General features: G+C 40.6%; 1 protein-coding gene across 2 annotated transcripts in view; it reads left to right on the top strand.

Annotated features, from left to right (window-relative positions):
* schip1 (schwannomin interacting protein 1) overlaps positions 1-16,516 on the top strand; it is a 197,548-nt gene that overhangs the window by 63,864 nt on the left and 117,168 nt on the right. For both annotated transcript variants that reach the window (XM_029446941.1, XM_029446942.1), the window contains exons 7-8: positions 190-261; positions 815-950. In XM_029446941.1, coding sequence (XP_029302801.1) covers positions 190-261; positions 815-950 — 208 coding nt within the window. The remainder of the gene's footprint in view (positions 1-189; positions 262-814; positions 951-16,516) is intronic.

Here is a 16,516-nt window from a genome sequence, read left to right as displayed (position 1 = left end):
ACCACACCACACCACACACAACAAACACAACACAGAGATAGAATGAGCAGCCTGCTCTTGTGCTGCTGTAAAAGGACATTTTCCCTGCGGATGGGACAATGCCATCGCTGTTTAATTACTGATAACCCAGAATGAGATTGGATTTGTGTGTGTCCTCTGAATGTCCCCTACACCCCTTCCCCTTCTCAGTAATCATCTGACCATGGACCTAGACAACAACGTCAATATCAACATGCCACCCATTGAGACCAAGGTGTTGATGTGAGTATATCTTTTATCTACAGATAAAAAGCAGCGACTTTAATGTCATTTTCATTCCATACAGTATATTTAATAAAATAGAAAACTTACTGGATACTTGAATTGCATATTTCTGACCTTACCTAAATCAGGAATTCCCAATCTGAGATATCTCGAGATATTTAGCTGTTTATTGATTAACAGGATAAGAAAAATTAAAAAACATGACTCATGGTGTCTTTTCTCCACTCTTGTGCAGATTTGCCTTTTTTAAAAGTGATTTAAATGAAACGGAAAAAAAATGCATCCTGCTCGTCCAGGTGGTTTTAGAGTTGGAATCGGTTGCAATTGGGATTAGTCAGGAAGTATAATGCTTGAACTTTAAGGCTGATTCTGAGAATGCTCTGCATTTTAAAGACAATTCCCCTCGTGGATTGACTGATTCTCTAGTGAACTGACCTACTTTTAATGTTAACATTTTAGCAGTTCAGAAATTCATTGAATCTTAAAGCTTGAGTGTCTATCCATGCCTGTGTTTGTGTTTCCAATGTTGTCTCTTCATCACTGCACGTAGTATCCAGCGGGCCTGGCGTGACTTCCTCCAGAGACAGGAAGTGGAGAAGAGGAGCCCCTCCCCACCCTCCATTTCCTCCTCTGACAAGATGAGCCTGTCAATCAGTATGACGACCCTGTCAGATGGCAGCACCCCAGTAAGTCATGCCTATGCCAAACAAATGAATGCATTCAGACAAACGCTGTGACTGACAGTGTGTCAGGAGGCATTGTGTTTAAGGATATGTGTCGAATTTGCTCGGACGGTTAAATAGAACGTATTGCTAATGGGAATATTTGGCTGTCGCTGTCATTTTTGACTCGTTAAGGCTTTCTCGGCACAGACTTGTGTCATAAGTATGTGACATATACGATGTTACCGTTAGGAGTATTGTGTGGAGAAGATGAGGCGTATAGTCCCAATCATGCCCAGAAGGGGGCAATATCTCTCAGCTAAATCTTTCAGTATTCAGACTCACAAGCAGCCTCTTCTCTGGGAGCAGAGAGTAAATATACAAGGATTTGGTCTGACATACACACACTTTCTCTCACAGCAACAACACGCTGAGAATTAAAATCAGTGGAACAGCTATTCTCATTCAGCACATCTTCCCTTCATTTAAACAGCACACAGTAAATCCCCAGGATTTTCTCTACTGCGTCTGTTCTGGTCATTATGATTCTATACTGACGTGGTCTGCCGCCTTCTAGCTGAATAGCAAGTGTGTGCACACTTCTCTACTAATCTCTGAGCCTGAAGTCAACAGGCAGGTTAAATCTCAGAGACAGCTGGGAGAGTTCTGTGTATGAGCACACTTAGGTGGTACTTGTCCACACAATCGCTACAGAGAAAAGCTTTTACACAGAAGAAGACTGTTTGATTTGGATTCTTGTGGATAAAAGGGGGTCAGATGGGTTGTGAGTGAAGAGAATTCAGAGTGGCGAGCGATGTGTGATCTTTTCAGAGACGGCAACTTTACAGTAGCACGTGATGTGAGCAACCGACTGGTCAGTATTCAGTTCAAGAAGGTTGTGGACAAATTCGGTAGGCAAGTCTATACACACACATACCACACACACATAGTAAACAGTGGTTGTGTTGAGATCTTTTGGGAAGGCCAGGAAATGCTTATCTCAGAGATTTAGATCTCCAGACAAAGTGAGTGTGTGTTTGATATTGTAAATAAGGAGGTCTCGGACCACAGAGAGGGTGTTGTTCCGGTGGGTCAGGGGGGGAGCAAAAGTCACTAAACATGTCAAAAATCCTAAAAACTAAACAAACTGTAATTTACAAACAAGCATTATGTATTTACTTGTATTTATTTATCAGAGTATTCACAATAATCTTTCAACATTAGCAGGGGGAGACGCATAGAAAGCTGTTTACGCTGGTTTGCAGCTCTCCCTCACTCACTCTCAATTTAACTCATTTCAAGAGGCCTTTTTGTCCATGTATGTATGTAACATGGACACTTACACCAAAGCATCAAGTGATAATGGGGTTCTAAAAAAAAGAGAACAAAAACTGTGTGTGTCTCTCTCTCAGACTAAGGTTAAGGGGGATAGAGGAGAGCGGTAGAGAGGAAAGTAAGATGATAAACAGATGTTGGTTCACTGGTTGAATGTGCTGACACTGTACATCCGCACTCCTCTGTGGGAAACGGAGGCTCAGCTTCTTCTCTCTTACGAGTTCATGATTTTATTTAATTCTTTACCTGAATGATCGAGTCCACATGATATCTGCTTTATTACCTTAACTCTGTCTCTCTTGATACACTTTCTCTCTGTGGCCCGTTTCTCTTTCTTCATTTGATTGTCCTTTTTTAGTAAAGTAAAGCGTTTGTCGGATGTGACAGCTCCACCCTGTTTGAATTTCTAACGGTACCATTTTTGTCGACCCAGCAATACATTCTCAATCCACACCGGGCAGGGTCTATACATCCATGCATGCACGCACACCTACACACAAACACAAACACAAACACAAACACGCACACACACACACACACACACACACACACACACACACAAGAGATGGCTGCCACATCACTGTGTCTCCTTTCCTAAGTGATTGAATTTGTAACCTTTGTGCCTATAACATCAGTCTTTGACAAAACCATGCCTCAGTGTGTGTGTGTGTGCATGTGTGTGTGTGTGTGTGTGTGTGTGTGTGTGTGTGTGTGTGTGTGTGTGTGTGTGTGTGTGTGTGTGTGTGTGTGTGTGTGTGTGTGTGTGTGTGTGTGTGTGTGTGTGTGTGTGTGTGTGCGTGTGTCATCCTCATGTGTCTTCAAGAGGGATGACGGTAATGTTTTTCAGAAGTGTATGACTGAAATTTTGTTGACGTGCGACTCTTTACTGTGTAAATGATCTTTCATGTTGTAACTCGGCTCACTCATTGCCATGACAATCCTGCAAAAATAGAGCAGCTCGGGATATCTCTCTTTATGATCGATCCCTCTGCTCCATGGCAACAACACTGAGGGAGGCAGAAATTATAGGTTTCATTAAAGAGGAACCTAACAAAACTATGGCTTTTATGTCCAGATATGAATCAGCTGTCTACATTGTATTGTTTCATAATACAGCACCCCATCAACACACAACCTCCCCACCCACCACCTACAAGTACACACACACATGCACACACACACAAGAGAGAGTGAGCACAGACACAGGCGCGTGGACACACAGACCACAACAGCTTTAATTTCAGACTGTCTAGATGATAGATGTATTTTTATAACCAGACATCAATCAATAGTGTTTGGGGACCGGCTGAATGTTTTTCTTGCAGGATTTCCACTAAAAGACACAAACAAACATCTAGGGAAGAGCTGAACCTATACAATATATTTAGTTTTTTAATTGTTAAAACGTTGAGATATTTTAACACTCAATTTCAGAGTAAAGTCCAGTTTCCTCTCTCGTGTCTTAGCTCATTGATGGCCTGCATCTTGGGTACGAGAGCTGTCCATTGCCCTGGTGCTGAACTGGGATCTATGATGTAGTAGCCACGTTTTGACACTAGAGGGAGATCCTGTATCATAGTGTTTTCTTTTTTTCCCACTGTTCCTGGGGAGTGACTGGACCAGTTGTAGCAGCAGACACACATGTTGACATTTTTGGGAAAGCAACAACTTCAAGATTGAGAAAGTAATATAACTGTAGTCATGCGATGTATTTGAATACACTGAAAAGGGATCAGGACACAATTATTATTATTTTTGCTTGTTTTTGAGTTTTCTTCAGGAATCATAATTCTACAAATATCCAACCTTAGTGCATAAAACTGGGTACAAATCAATTGTATGTCAGATTAACAAGGACATGATGAAGCTACAAAATATGTATTTACTTTGTTGACTTTCATGCATATATATATATATATATATATATATATATATATATATATATATATATATATATATATATATATATATATATATATATATATATATATATATATATATATATATATGTATATATATATATATATATGTATATATATATATATATATATGTATATATATATATATATATATATATATATATATATATATATATATATATATATATATATATATATATATATATATATATATATATATATATATATATATATATATATATATATATATATGTGTGTGTGCGCGTTAGTGTTGGCTGCTGAAGGGCACACAGGGGCAGGTTAGTCCATCTGGCCTGCTAAGGTGCAGTGAGACTGGTCTGCCAGCTCTCATGCTTCTCCTTCTCTGCCCTCTCCATCAATGCTCCCTTAATGTTCCCCTCCTCCTTCTCTTTTCTGTCATGTCATAGTTTATTTTTGCCTCTGCCTTTCATATTTAATGTCTTTCTCCTTTTCTCATCTCTTTCTTTACGCTGCCCTCAGAGCCTCTACGCATCTTTTCTCGTTCCGGCTCTCACTCTCTGTTTCAGTTTCTGTCTCTTTATCACTTGCAAACCCACCTACTGTTCTCTTGGCTTTATCAGGCCATGCAGCTGCAGCAACAACGATGGGAGGCTGGCAGGGGAGATAAAAAGAGGTTATGCAAAGTTTGGGGAATTTCCGTGGAGTTACTGTATGTCTTTGTGTACAGTGCAGATTCATAAAGTAGAGATAGGAGACATTCAGCAATGTTTCAGTCCCTATTCAGGTCTGCAGATTGACTTCTAGGTCAGCTGTCCTGAAACAAGCCACTAACTTTTCTATAGCTGACTCAAATTCATCATTACACAAAGCATTCAGCGGTTTACTGAGCAGCCTGCACAGACTGCACCCTGTGTCAAAGCATTTAACCCCTCACATTCCTTTTCACCCATCTAATCCAATACAGGGTCCAGATTTTTGCCCTGTCACTGAGCTCTCGGGATATTATTTCTCACAGCCTTTTTCTATTCACTGTACAAGCCAACCTTTCATTACTATAGATTGGAGAAAGCAGGAAAGGTCACTTATTGTATCACCCCAATCGAAGGGTTATTACACTCAGGCCTCAGCATTGTTATTGTATGAATGACTCCCCTGCAGGCTCACCATGCTCCCAGCCTGTTGTATTTACTGTACATTAACCTCATGGTGTAACATTTACTGAGAGGTGGACAAAGGCAGCTCACCAGTCTTCAACTGGAGAGGAAAGTGCTTTAATGCCACTTTTTGTTTCTTTATAGTTTTTATTCAATATGTTTGTGTTTATTTTTAAGTAAAATCACAATATATATTGAAACAAAGTACAGCAAGCATCTACTCTGCTGACACAAAGTCAAGTCTAATCAAGTCAATTATAATAAAATCCCCCCCAAATCCCAAATCTGTACAGCGTACGACCCTTCGTCCTTGTTTTGGAAAAGGAAAAAGGAGACCATGCAGACCATGCTATACTGAATAATCTAAATAAATCAGTAGCAGCATACAGATCATTACATCAGGTTAATCAGCATACAAGACGTGACATATATTATTAAAATATATATAATGCAGCAATCACTTAGTTAGTGAACAATAAGCGGTCCTTTGATGCTGCAGATAACGTAGAGCATAGATTCTGTATAAACCTTCAGTTGGACACAAGGACATGCCTTGCTGTGTATTTAACATTGTTTCAAGAACCACACCATTATTCTTAATCATTACAATTTCAGCTATTAAGCCAGAGGTCTACTGCACACAGTCAACCCTTCCAAGAAATGGCATTTGCCAATAGCCTCTCCCTACTTCTCTTTACAGTGGACCAGAACATCCCTGTGATGATTTATGGTAATTATGCAAATGCAACATAAGGCTTTGGAAATTAATGCTAACCCCCACTAGTCCCTTGGTCACTGGAGGCTGGGTGTAACTGCAGCCAATGCTTTTACAATCCTGTTACTGTAATACCAAGGACAATGCAAAAAAGCCTAGGTCAGGCGATTAAGGATTCCCTTGAATTAGTTTAGGTTTATTGGAGCCTCATGGATGCGATTCACATGTTTAATCATTTTTCTTCATTCATTAGGTGCAAATTGATTGAAGAGGCAGTCTACACGTGGAGTTAAACTCTTTTTGTATTCCTCGAGAGTGAAGCTGCAGATTTAATTGACATAATCCCTCTTGTCATAATCCCTCACCTAGATAAAATGTACCGTATTGTAGCTGTGCAGGTGTGGGTGTGCTGGATCTCCACTGTGTCTGAGGTGAGCCGGGCGGAGTGACAGCCCTGGCAGGATGTAGGACGACTTGCTGTGACACACCAGCCAAGGTCCTGATTGACAGAATCATTAGTGACCTCTCACCATGTGGAGGGAGCCTGGCTCTAGATCTAGAAGATACAGAATTTGCATCCGCTTGTGACTGCAACCAAAAACTAAAAACAATAAAAGCCTTTTCTGTCAATGCACTCCAGCTCTGGGTTTCTCTATAAATGCCTGCAGACATGTGAAGGACATTCAGATGACTCTTATAATTATGTATTATGGAGATGGAGCCTTCAGTGCAATAATGTCTGATGGGGGGGCAGCGGGGTCTGACTCTCTACTAATCACCTGCCAACGGCATGTCAAGTCAAACATGGGCCCTTTCACACCTAGGACATGTCATGTCATACACTCTCTGAGGTGTGTAATATACATTACGTCATATTACATGCTGGACGTGTGTGTGTGTGTGTGTGTGTGTGTGTGTGTGTGTGTGTGTGTGTGTGTGTGTGTGTGTGTGTGTGTGTGTGTGTGTGTGTGTGTGTGTGTGTGTGTGTGTGTGTGTGTGTGATGGTGGAACTAAATGCACACTGACTCTTAATTAGTCAACCCTCGGAGCATGTTCTTTCATACATGAAGAGCCCTGAAAAGCCGCTTGAAGAACTTTATTATTTTGCATTGGAATCTGCACTAGACTTATGTAGATGTGTGTATGACAGTTGTTTACAAATGCTAGCAGCCCTTCCCTCAGAGTGAAGTCATGTTACATGTTCTAGTAGAATCCACAGGGGGTCACTGTTCTGCTTTGTTGAGACACGCCAGCAAAATAGAAGCAGGGAGTAGTCCAGGTCTCATAAAACCCTGGGTCAAAAAGCATCCAAGCTCTGCTCTGAAGGGTATTCCTCCCCGTATGTACTGGACTTCAATACAGTATCAATATAAATTAAATAGGATAAAGATTCAGAAAATCTGGTCGAAATGATCAGTACTGCAGGGACTCTTGATGTTGTTGTGTGGAGGACACTCAGGCAGCAAACACCCACTTCTTTTTCCCTCTCATAATTGTTTCAAGGGCCTCTCTTTTCAAAGATAATAACCCATTATCAACAACTTTGTGATTAAACAAGAGAGGTGAGCTACTATTTTGTATTTCCGTGGCTTATCTAGAACCCCCCCCTCCCTCTCTCTCTCTCTCTCTCTCTCTCTCTCTCTCTCTCTCTCTCTCTCTCTCTCTCTCTCTCTCTCTCTCTCTCTCTCTCTCTCTCTCTCTCGCTCTCTCTCTCTCTCTCTCTCTCTCTCTCTCTATCTTTCATCCTCTGCCTCTTCTCCTTGAGCCTTTTAATTTCACGACACTTGAATTAAATATTAAAGTGTTTCATGATTACGTCAGACTTGTGAACAAGCTGCTGGGTTTTTCCAGCCAGCCTTCTTCTGTATATATACATTTTCTCCTTCCTTTTGTCTTTTCTTTTTTTGATATGCAAGTACATTTGTGTTCTCAAAGTATGCAGGAATAAAGGCAGTAGATGATTAGCTAATGACATCTGTAAACAATGCCGGATCAAAGCCCTCTGGGGTCATAAGAAGGATAATACTCCAAGCATTGCACTCCAGGGACTGTACTGATGCTCCAACACTTACAACATGTGCTATACATTTTTTTTTGTTAAGTTTCACTATACTGTATATAGCATGAAGGCAGCAAAATACAGGTTGTTTCTGTGCTTCTTCTTTCTATCTTTTGTTTTTGTTTTTATTCTCTCTCTCTCTCTCTCTCTCTCTCTCTCTCTCTCTCTCTCTCTCTCTCTCTCCCTTTTTTCGATACCAAAAGGCCTTTCTGTTTTCTCCAATCCCACAAACCACCACCACATTATCTCATTGATCTCTACTTCCCCAGCAACATAGACATAATTGATCATTAATGTCTGATTGGGGACAGTGGTATGAAGAGCAGCTGAGTGTTACAATTAAGAATCATATCAGCTCTGGAATCTATTGATTGGGGCTTTGCTCGGTAATCAAGGACAGATTAGCCGCATGCTGCAAAGTGTCGATCTTTACTCCGAAGACATCCATGTAAGATTTCTGAACTATAAGTGTGTCGTTCAGATGATGAATACGAGACATGATTCACTGATGAGAGCATGAACTAAACTTTAGGTCTCTCCACATTCAGGCAGTAAAGTAAAACTTCTTTTCAATGTAAGAAATATAAAATCATGTTGTGGGTAAGTCTCATTAAAGTGTATTTTCTTTACTTATAGTGGGAGTTTAATCAGTTAATTTGTAAAAGTGTGTATCACTAATGCACTTGTTTTTCTCTGTTAGCATAAAAAGTTAAGTTGCTAAAACATTTATGAATACATTTGAATAAAAATAGTAGAAAGGATGATTGGGCATGATAAAAATATCGATTTGGCATACTTTTGCAACTGTAACAAAAATGTAGGTATGTATGTAACCTACTGAATACCATTTAGTTTGTTTTAATTTGTCATCAATCATTTTGTATGTAAAAGCTATTTATCCCCTAACAGTAGATATCTTATGATATTCATCACATCAGGAGGTAAATGACCCCAAAACACAAAAGCTCTGCTGTAGCCATGTGTCTAAAAATCTCACCAGAATAGAGATGATAATAAAAACTGCTTCTTGCTCCTGTGAAACAAGCACTGCCTTCTATAAGCGGCGCTAGTGGTGACAATGTTTTATTAATACTGCTCATGCACACATGAATGAATGCACACATACATACAGAGGCACATAGAGAGGTAAGGAAAAGTGTTTTTCCCTTCATTTGTATGTGACAAGATTTTGAACATACTGTAGACCTCAAGAGCTGTGAGATGTGTGCGCGTGTGTGTGTGTGTGTGTGTGTGAGAGACACTGGGCATAAAGGAACAGCCTGCAGCACTGTGCATATGCAGCCTCATTTACAAGATTCCACTCCTCCATTATCAGCAGGATCATTATCCTCTCTCCTCCCTGCCCTCGCTGCCTCTCTTCAACTGGGACTCAAGGTGGCACACCAAAAAAATCAACACACACATCACACTCACTTGCACTTACCCAGAATGCTTATTATTTTGCATTCTTTTTACATGTCAACCAAAAAAAAACCGAATAGAGAGCGGTACGTGAACATTTAGGTGAAATGTTTTGGCGTTTTTGCCACAGTAATCCTTAAAGAACAATGAAAACATTATTGGGGCGTTTGCGTGTGCACGATGTCTTCGTTCCTGGCACCAGTAGCTCGCAGGCCACAGTTGATGCTGCATCAGCGTGCATCGGTTTCGAAGGGTATGGAGATGCGGGGATAAACATTGAAGATGAGATTAAGGTTTCACTGCTGCTACCAGTGGAATACCACTCAGTCATTGTCTTCTTTCATGCACATGTATATCGCACTGTTGAACATGATAGAATGCAGTTTATGTTGCACATCAAGGTCATATTTATATGTGCTCATGAAAGGACACATGTACACCGGCGGGTATGTGGAGCACTGACCATTCCCTGGTTTAGAAAAGATGCAAAGTGAAGGGAGTCAGAGCCGTAGTGAAATCGTTTGGTTTACTCGTTTACCCTCAAAAGTATTTCTTCCTTCGTTTGTGTATACCGCTGCATTTCCTTTCAGTGTCTTGTCAGAATGACGGCCTTCCCCTGCTCCTTTTCTGGGGTTTTTTACTGCCTGGTCTTAACTCATATTTCTGAGAGGCTCACCATGTTGTTATTTAACTTGAACAATCCCACTGCTTATTCAGCCCTGTGAGATCCCACTAATAGTCAGAGAGGCTGCTGAGGCGTGCAGCGGTAGGTTACACCAACTGTGGAAATATGAAAGACAGCATATACACTACATGAAACGTCGATTGTTGTGTACGTGTTCTGCTCACTCAGATGTGACCACCTAAGCTGTGAGTTTTTTATTAAAAATGCACTGTAAGCTCAGGTTTTTGCTTCTACTTGAATAATTTAAGTAAATATTGATTCAAACATATTGAGCTTAATTGCATTACAATCTCAGCATGTACTATTATTAATGATCATTGTTTTCACCAGCATCTTTGAGTTTAACACACTTAAAGGAGCAATGTGTAAGATATGGCCAGTATTTAAGTTTAAAACATAAAAAACAAATGAACTAACATCGTCAACAGAATGTGAAGAAGCTTCAGTGTTATAATAATGTAATACCACTGGCTCCTCGAGGGGATAGTGAGTCACTGTAGCGTCCAGTCTGCCGTCAGTCCAACATGAGAGGATGAAGAAGCAGAGATGCCCTGAGGGCTTGTCAGTAATGCATCCATGCTCCGTGTACATTTTGATAGTTATATTTACAAACTACCAAAACGTACACGGACCGCACAGCCCCCGTGTAAGTGGAGCAGTAAACACAAAGATAGCCAATTGTAAACTATAGGCCGACATCACAAGAAAATAACAGTTTTATTTTTGACCGGCTATTAGAGTTTCATCTGTTTTGTCAAATTGCGTATATTGTTGCCCTGCTGTTGGTTAAGGCCCTGTCACACATATCCGTATGACAGAAACTTATGCCGGTGCATACGAAATATCGGCAATAGGTTGATATAAATGAAGGGTATGTTGTGATCGTTTGAAGGACGCAGACGATATGCCCAACACGCCAGACATACACAGTTCCGTATGGCAAAAACATGCCGGCGTATATGAAAAGTAGCTCAAGATTTGTCAAAATACGTCCAACTTTTCCACAGCGGTGTTGTAGCTGACGTATACATAACGTATACATAACAAATTATTATACGTATGTCAAACATTGATAGCGTATCACTTACTTATTTAAAACGTATCAGAGCGTCTGGACAACGGAGCTGGAAAAGTGCCATCTGGTTCACGTCATGCTGATGATGGAGAACGGCTAACAAGCTGAACGCTAGCTGTACTGTAGAAACACGTTTAATAAGTTACTCCGTCGTCAGGCATCATCTTAACATAGGGTAGCAATAGGTTATCCACTCGTTATCAATATATTAGCTGTAGGGTTCACAGTCAGCCGATGTAGCCTATATCTAACGTTCCTCTAACGTAGTCACGTAGGTATTCACGTACTATATTTACATAGGTAAGTATTCACGTACGTATTCCGTATTCACGTATGTCTAACATCACGTAATGTCTGCATATCTTATGAAGCACACGTCGGGTACGTTCGGTAATTTTGAACATGCTCAAAACATCAGCGTTCAACAACGCACCCCAGCGTAACACAGCGAGCTCTTAACGAATACTACTTATACCTTACCTTATATCAACGTACACCAGCACGTTGCCGATATTTTGTATACACCATATTTTTGTATACGTTATCCATTCGTTGGGCATTCGTCTGATACATTTTGTATAAGTAGGTGAAGCGCTATCAATAGGTTAGACATGTGTATCTGTATATGATCACGTTTCCGATCCGATGAGAAGTTGGACGTATTTGGACTCTGACAAATGTTCGTATGCGCCGGCATACGTTTCTGTCATACGGATATGTGTGACAGGGCCTTTAGTAGTTGACTATAAAGAACTGATGACTGTACATTTCGATTGGATAGACCCGGTAGTAGAGGTAAAGTGCTGTCCCCCTGTTTGTTTGGAGACCAGTATTACACATTGCACCTTTTAAGTGCATCAATTCTTAGCCTGGACCAAACCTTTTAGCAGCTCTGCAGCCCTTTGGAAGCTTCTAATTGACTAATTAACTCAACTAAAAAACGATGAGCTGAATAGTTGGGCGAAAAGTATAAATCATTTGACATTTTTAGTGAATTGTTACTTCCAATTTATTAGCATTCAAATAAATTTCACTCAAACAAATTCAATTCTCGTATTTGGACTACTTAAATATTTCAAGAAAAGACCATTTGTCTGGGTTAACGGTGTACTGAACATGCAATCTGTTTCAGAAGGAGAGAGGGAGGAAGGGGATTTTGGTTCTCGGTTTATTGGTTTGGCATTTAGAGACTGGAGAAAAGCCGAGAAGAAGAACGGAGGGAAATGTATTGAACAGAAGGGAGATAAAATGAGGGGAGAAAGAGCCTATTCTCCTTCCCACTGAGTGGTCTGGTCTCTGGAGAGAAATATACTGATTTGTGATTAATGAAAAGATGGAGAAGAGACTTCCTCTTTCTCTTTCTATCTCCTCTCTTCCCTTTCTCTCTCTAACCTAACTCTCACGTAGAAAATCCATCTCGGTAATGATGTCTGTGTGTAGGGAATGATTATGGAGCTGATAAAGAGAGAAATCAGCCAATAAAAGGAACACAAAAACATTCTACAGTATTATCATCACACAACCACTCTCGGGCGAATGGAGATAACGTGTTATTATGAAGTAAACACCTGACCTCTTGCAAAGCACAAAGTCACAACCTTCTTCGGTGCAACTTTTCTCTCCACTTTTACGATAACTTTGCACAGTATTTAGCAAGGCGGTATCAAATGCCTCGCGGGGTCTGTGCTTAAATGAAGCAGAATGTGATGATGCAGAGTACGTTACGATAAGAAATAAAAAGACACTTTTAAAGGAGACATACAGTTGGAGGGAATGAAGGAGATCCTGAGTTGTGCAGAATCCCTTCATGCCTCATTAACCCAGTAAACTGATATCAGCTGTGCTGTCCTTATCGTCACCTCCACCACCGCCGCGTGCCACACAGCACACATCCCTGTGCTCCACTGATATTACAGCGGCCTCCTTATTTAGCCAGTGATAAACCGAAAGGGCAAGGGGAGCAAGGGATGTGGATGATGAAAAAAAACCTGTACTTACAAGGAATAAGCAGGGGAGTGTGACAGGGGAAAAAAAGGTTGAAAAGAAGTGAAATAGACGACTCATAAGATGTTCTGAGAAGCAATAGGGGTGAGCAAAAGTATCATCTTGAGAGCCACCGGAAAGATCAGAAGCCACGGTGCAGCGCTGCACCTGACTGTCACAAGGGAGACTTCACAGCAACCACGGAACAAGCCGTCATTAACAGGATATTACTCAGGGAGAGCAAACTGTTGTAAGTGTGCCAAAAGTGGGGACAGGAAAACGGAGACATAAAAGGGAAAGATGGTAATTAGGAAGAGAAACAGCAGGATTTTGTCAAGACGAGGTTTGATTTTAGTTTCAAGGTGAAAAGAGGTGCCATGCAGGGGTGGGGCAGTGGCATTGGGGTAAGGCAAGGAAGAGAATTTTAAACATAAGAGATAAGAAGAGTAAGAAAGGAATAGAAGATGATGGGAAGTTACGTTTGAAAGTTAATGGGAAGGATTATTCATTTATCTTCTAGTTACTTACAGTGAGTCCCAGCTTAGAGATCCCTCCAGTGGAGTTCTCCCCAAGGAACTGCTCAGTCAGTCATGCCCAGATGACCTCCTATGGTAGACTCCTCATGGCCATCCTCAGCTGGCACTCGAATAAGCTCAAATGGCTTGAGGAGTAAGAACCGAGCACAAAGATTTTACTGGATTTTCAAGCGTTTCGCTCTGCCGGATGAACCTAATTTCCTCTTGTTGTTTCAGACCTTACTTTCAGTAAAGCCAGAGTCCATTGCTATTGGCAAAGACAGTAACAATCCTTTAACCTGTAAAACAAGCGTTAATGCAGCCGCTGTCTGTAACCAGCGATCACTCAGCTTCACAATCTATCTTAACCTCTCTCCGGAGGAACTTCTCGAAATGTCTGAACAAGTATTAGAAACAAATCGCCTCTCAGTAAAATGCAATACAAGTTAGTGGTGCCAAAACATAAATAAAGATGGATCAACGCCTCAATAAAACCAGCAAGTACTGAATATTATAACTTCCAGGAGGACATATTGTTGTATTAGGCGGCAGTAGTTTTAGCTTGGTGTACCTAATAAACTAGCAACTCCGTGTATAATTGATACTATTTGTCAGAATTGAGTCAACTATCTTTTGAGGTTTAAATGGACTGATTTTATGTAGCGCTTTTCCAATCTTTGCGACCACTCAAAGAGCTTTACAACACATGTCGGCATTCACACACATTCACACACATTCATATAGAGTCAGCGGCTACCATACAAGGTGCACATCAGCTTGTCAGTTGTGATAACCATTCACACACACTCACACACCGTTGGCCATCGGGAGCAATTTGGGGTTTAGTATCTTGCCCCCAAGGACACTTTGACATGCTAACTGCAGTGGCTGGGGATCGAACCATCACATATGTTTAACACATATTCAGTTTGTGTATTCAGTAATACATGCATTGCATCAAACACAGATGACTGTACCCTCGTTGTATACTGAATGACAGCAGACGTACTGTCCCAGACTACAATGTGGGCACATACACATCAACTGTCTAGGAAACGATGCATGCAGGAGAGTGCCTGGCAGCTTTGATATGACGACACTTTTCTCCTCACGTAAAGCTCCACAGACTCAAAATCAGTCATTCGCTGAGTTCACGAACTCAGTGTGAGAGCGAATAAAGCGATGTGGGGAAGAGGGTACGAGAGAGATGGCACCAAATGTGATGGAAAAAGAGAAGTTTTTCCAAGAATTCTTACAATCCTGTACAACTCTACAGTGGCTTCGCACTCCTGTGGGGAGAACAGAGGCTGTGCTGAAAGAGGAGATCACATTTGCTATTAAGACGAAGGCATTTTAACTGCTTTGTAGTAAGTATATCTCACCTGGGACGAGCAGAGGTAGAAAGTTCAAGCAAAGAGAAGCTAACTAGTTTCCAGACAGGGAAGTTTTCCAGTTCCAGTTATGTTTTATTAATTGCAGTTCTGAAAATGAATATCTTGCCAAACATCACCGCTATAGGTTCCTTTCTGTCCTACATTTGTGTTATTAATTTATTGTCTCGCGCTCTTCGCACACCAGCTGTTTTACTCTTGAATGTGGATAAATATTTCATTGGATGATTACCATTTTTTAGTAGGCAGCTGTCTCCCTGCCATAACGGCTGGAATATGGAAATTACCTGAGTCTCTCTGGCACAGTAAATGTATTCAAATCATACAACATCAATCACAATATATATCTAATACACTTCTATACATCCATACCTTATTTGCATATGTTTTAGTGTCTTTTACATTTCAATACCGTGCTCTTACTAGTACCATTCAGAATAGAGGAACGTTCTCTGCATACATAATTTAGCACAAAAAGAATCTTCCTTCAACAAAGCTGTGTTGGGTTTCCAATACGCGTCCATCTTCAGTGAATGAAGGCAGCATAGTAGGCACAGCTACCATATTTTAGTCAACACCTCGAAAGAAATGACAAACGACTAAGAAGACTCTAATTTGTTGTACAGGAGTCGGTACAACATATTCCTGCAGTCGAAAGCATAAGAAAAGATTGGTGGTGCAAATGTGCAGCAGGAGTGTCTGCTGGGAGACTTAATTACTGAAATCTGATGAAATCACATCATTAAGAATATCCTGTTTTATTCAAGTGCATTCAAATCAGGTTTATGGTGACTTTTCCTAACAAGATCGGACCACCCAGTTTTACCAAAAACACTAATGATATTTAACCGAAACACAGTTTAAAATAAGTCCTCCATTTAATTAGTGCAGTGTAGATCAATACACTTATTAACATAAATCATACTCCATCATATATTACTGTATGAAACATGATCATTTTGTATGATGTAGTTTGTGGTGCTGTTAAGCTGTTTTACCTTAAACTGGAAGGTGTCTGTTATTTAGCATACCCTCATCCATAGAAATGGGTTGGACAAATATTATGACCTTCATCAATGTGAGGTATATTGCAGGGACTGTTGTATTAGACTATTAGTTTTAGCTTGGTGCACCTAACAAACTGAGTGTGTGTCCAAGACTTGAGAAACTAGAAACAAATACACAATGAGAGGGAGATTAAAAGAGTTTGACATAGAGCAAACTTTACAATTTCAAGGCTAGCGGACAAATATTTCATCTGACTTGTCTTTATAAGTGTGAGCGCACACAGACTGGTGTCAGCGTGTGTGAAGGCTGGAATGCCTGCATGTGCTATTAAGTAGAACTCACTGGAC

The sequence above is a fragment of the Cottoperca gobio genome, chromosome 13 (genome assembly GCF_900634415.1).
Source record: "Cottoperca gobio chromosome 13, fCotGob3.1, whole genome shotgun sequence".
Taxonomy (NCBI): Eukaryota; Metazoa; Chordata; class Actinopteri; order Perciformes; family Bovichtidae; genus Cottoperca; species Cottoperca gobio.
The sequence above is the reverse complement of the archived record's forward strand: the minus strand, read 5'-3'. Positions and strand labels throughout refer to the sequence as shown.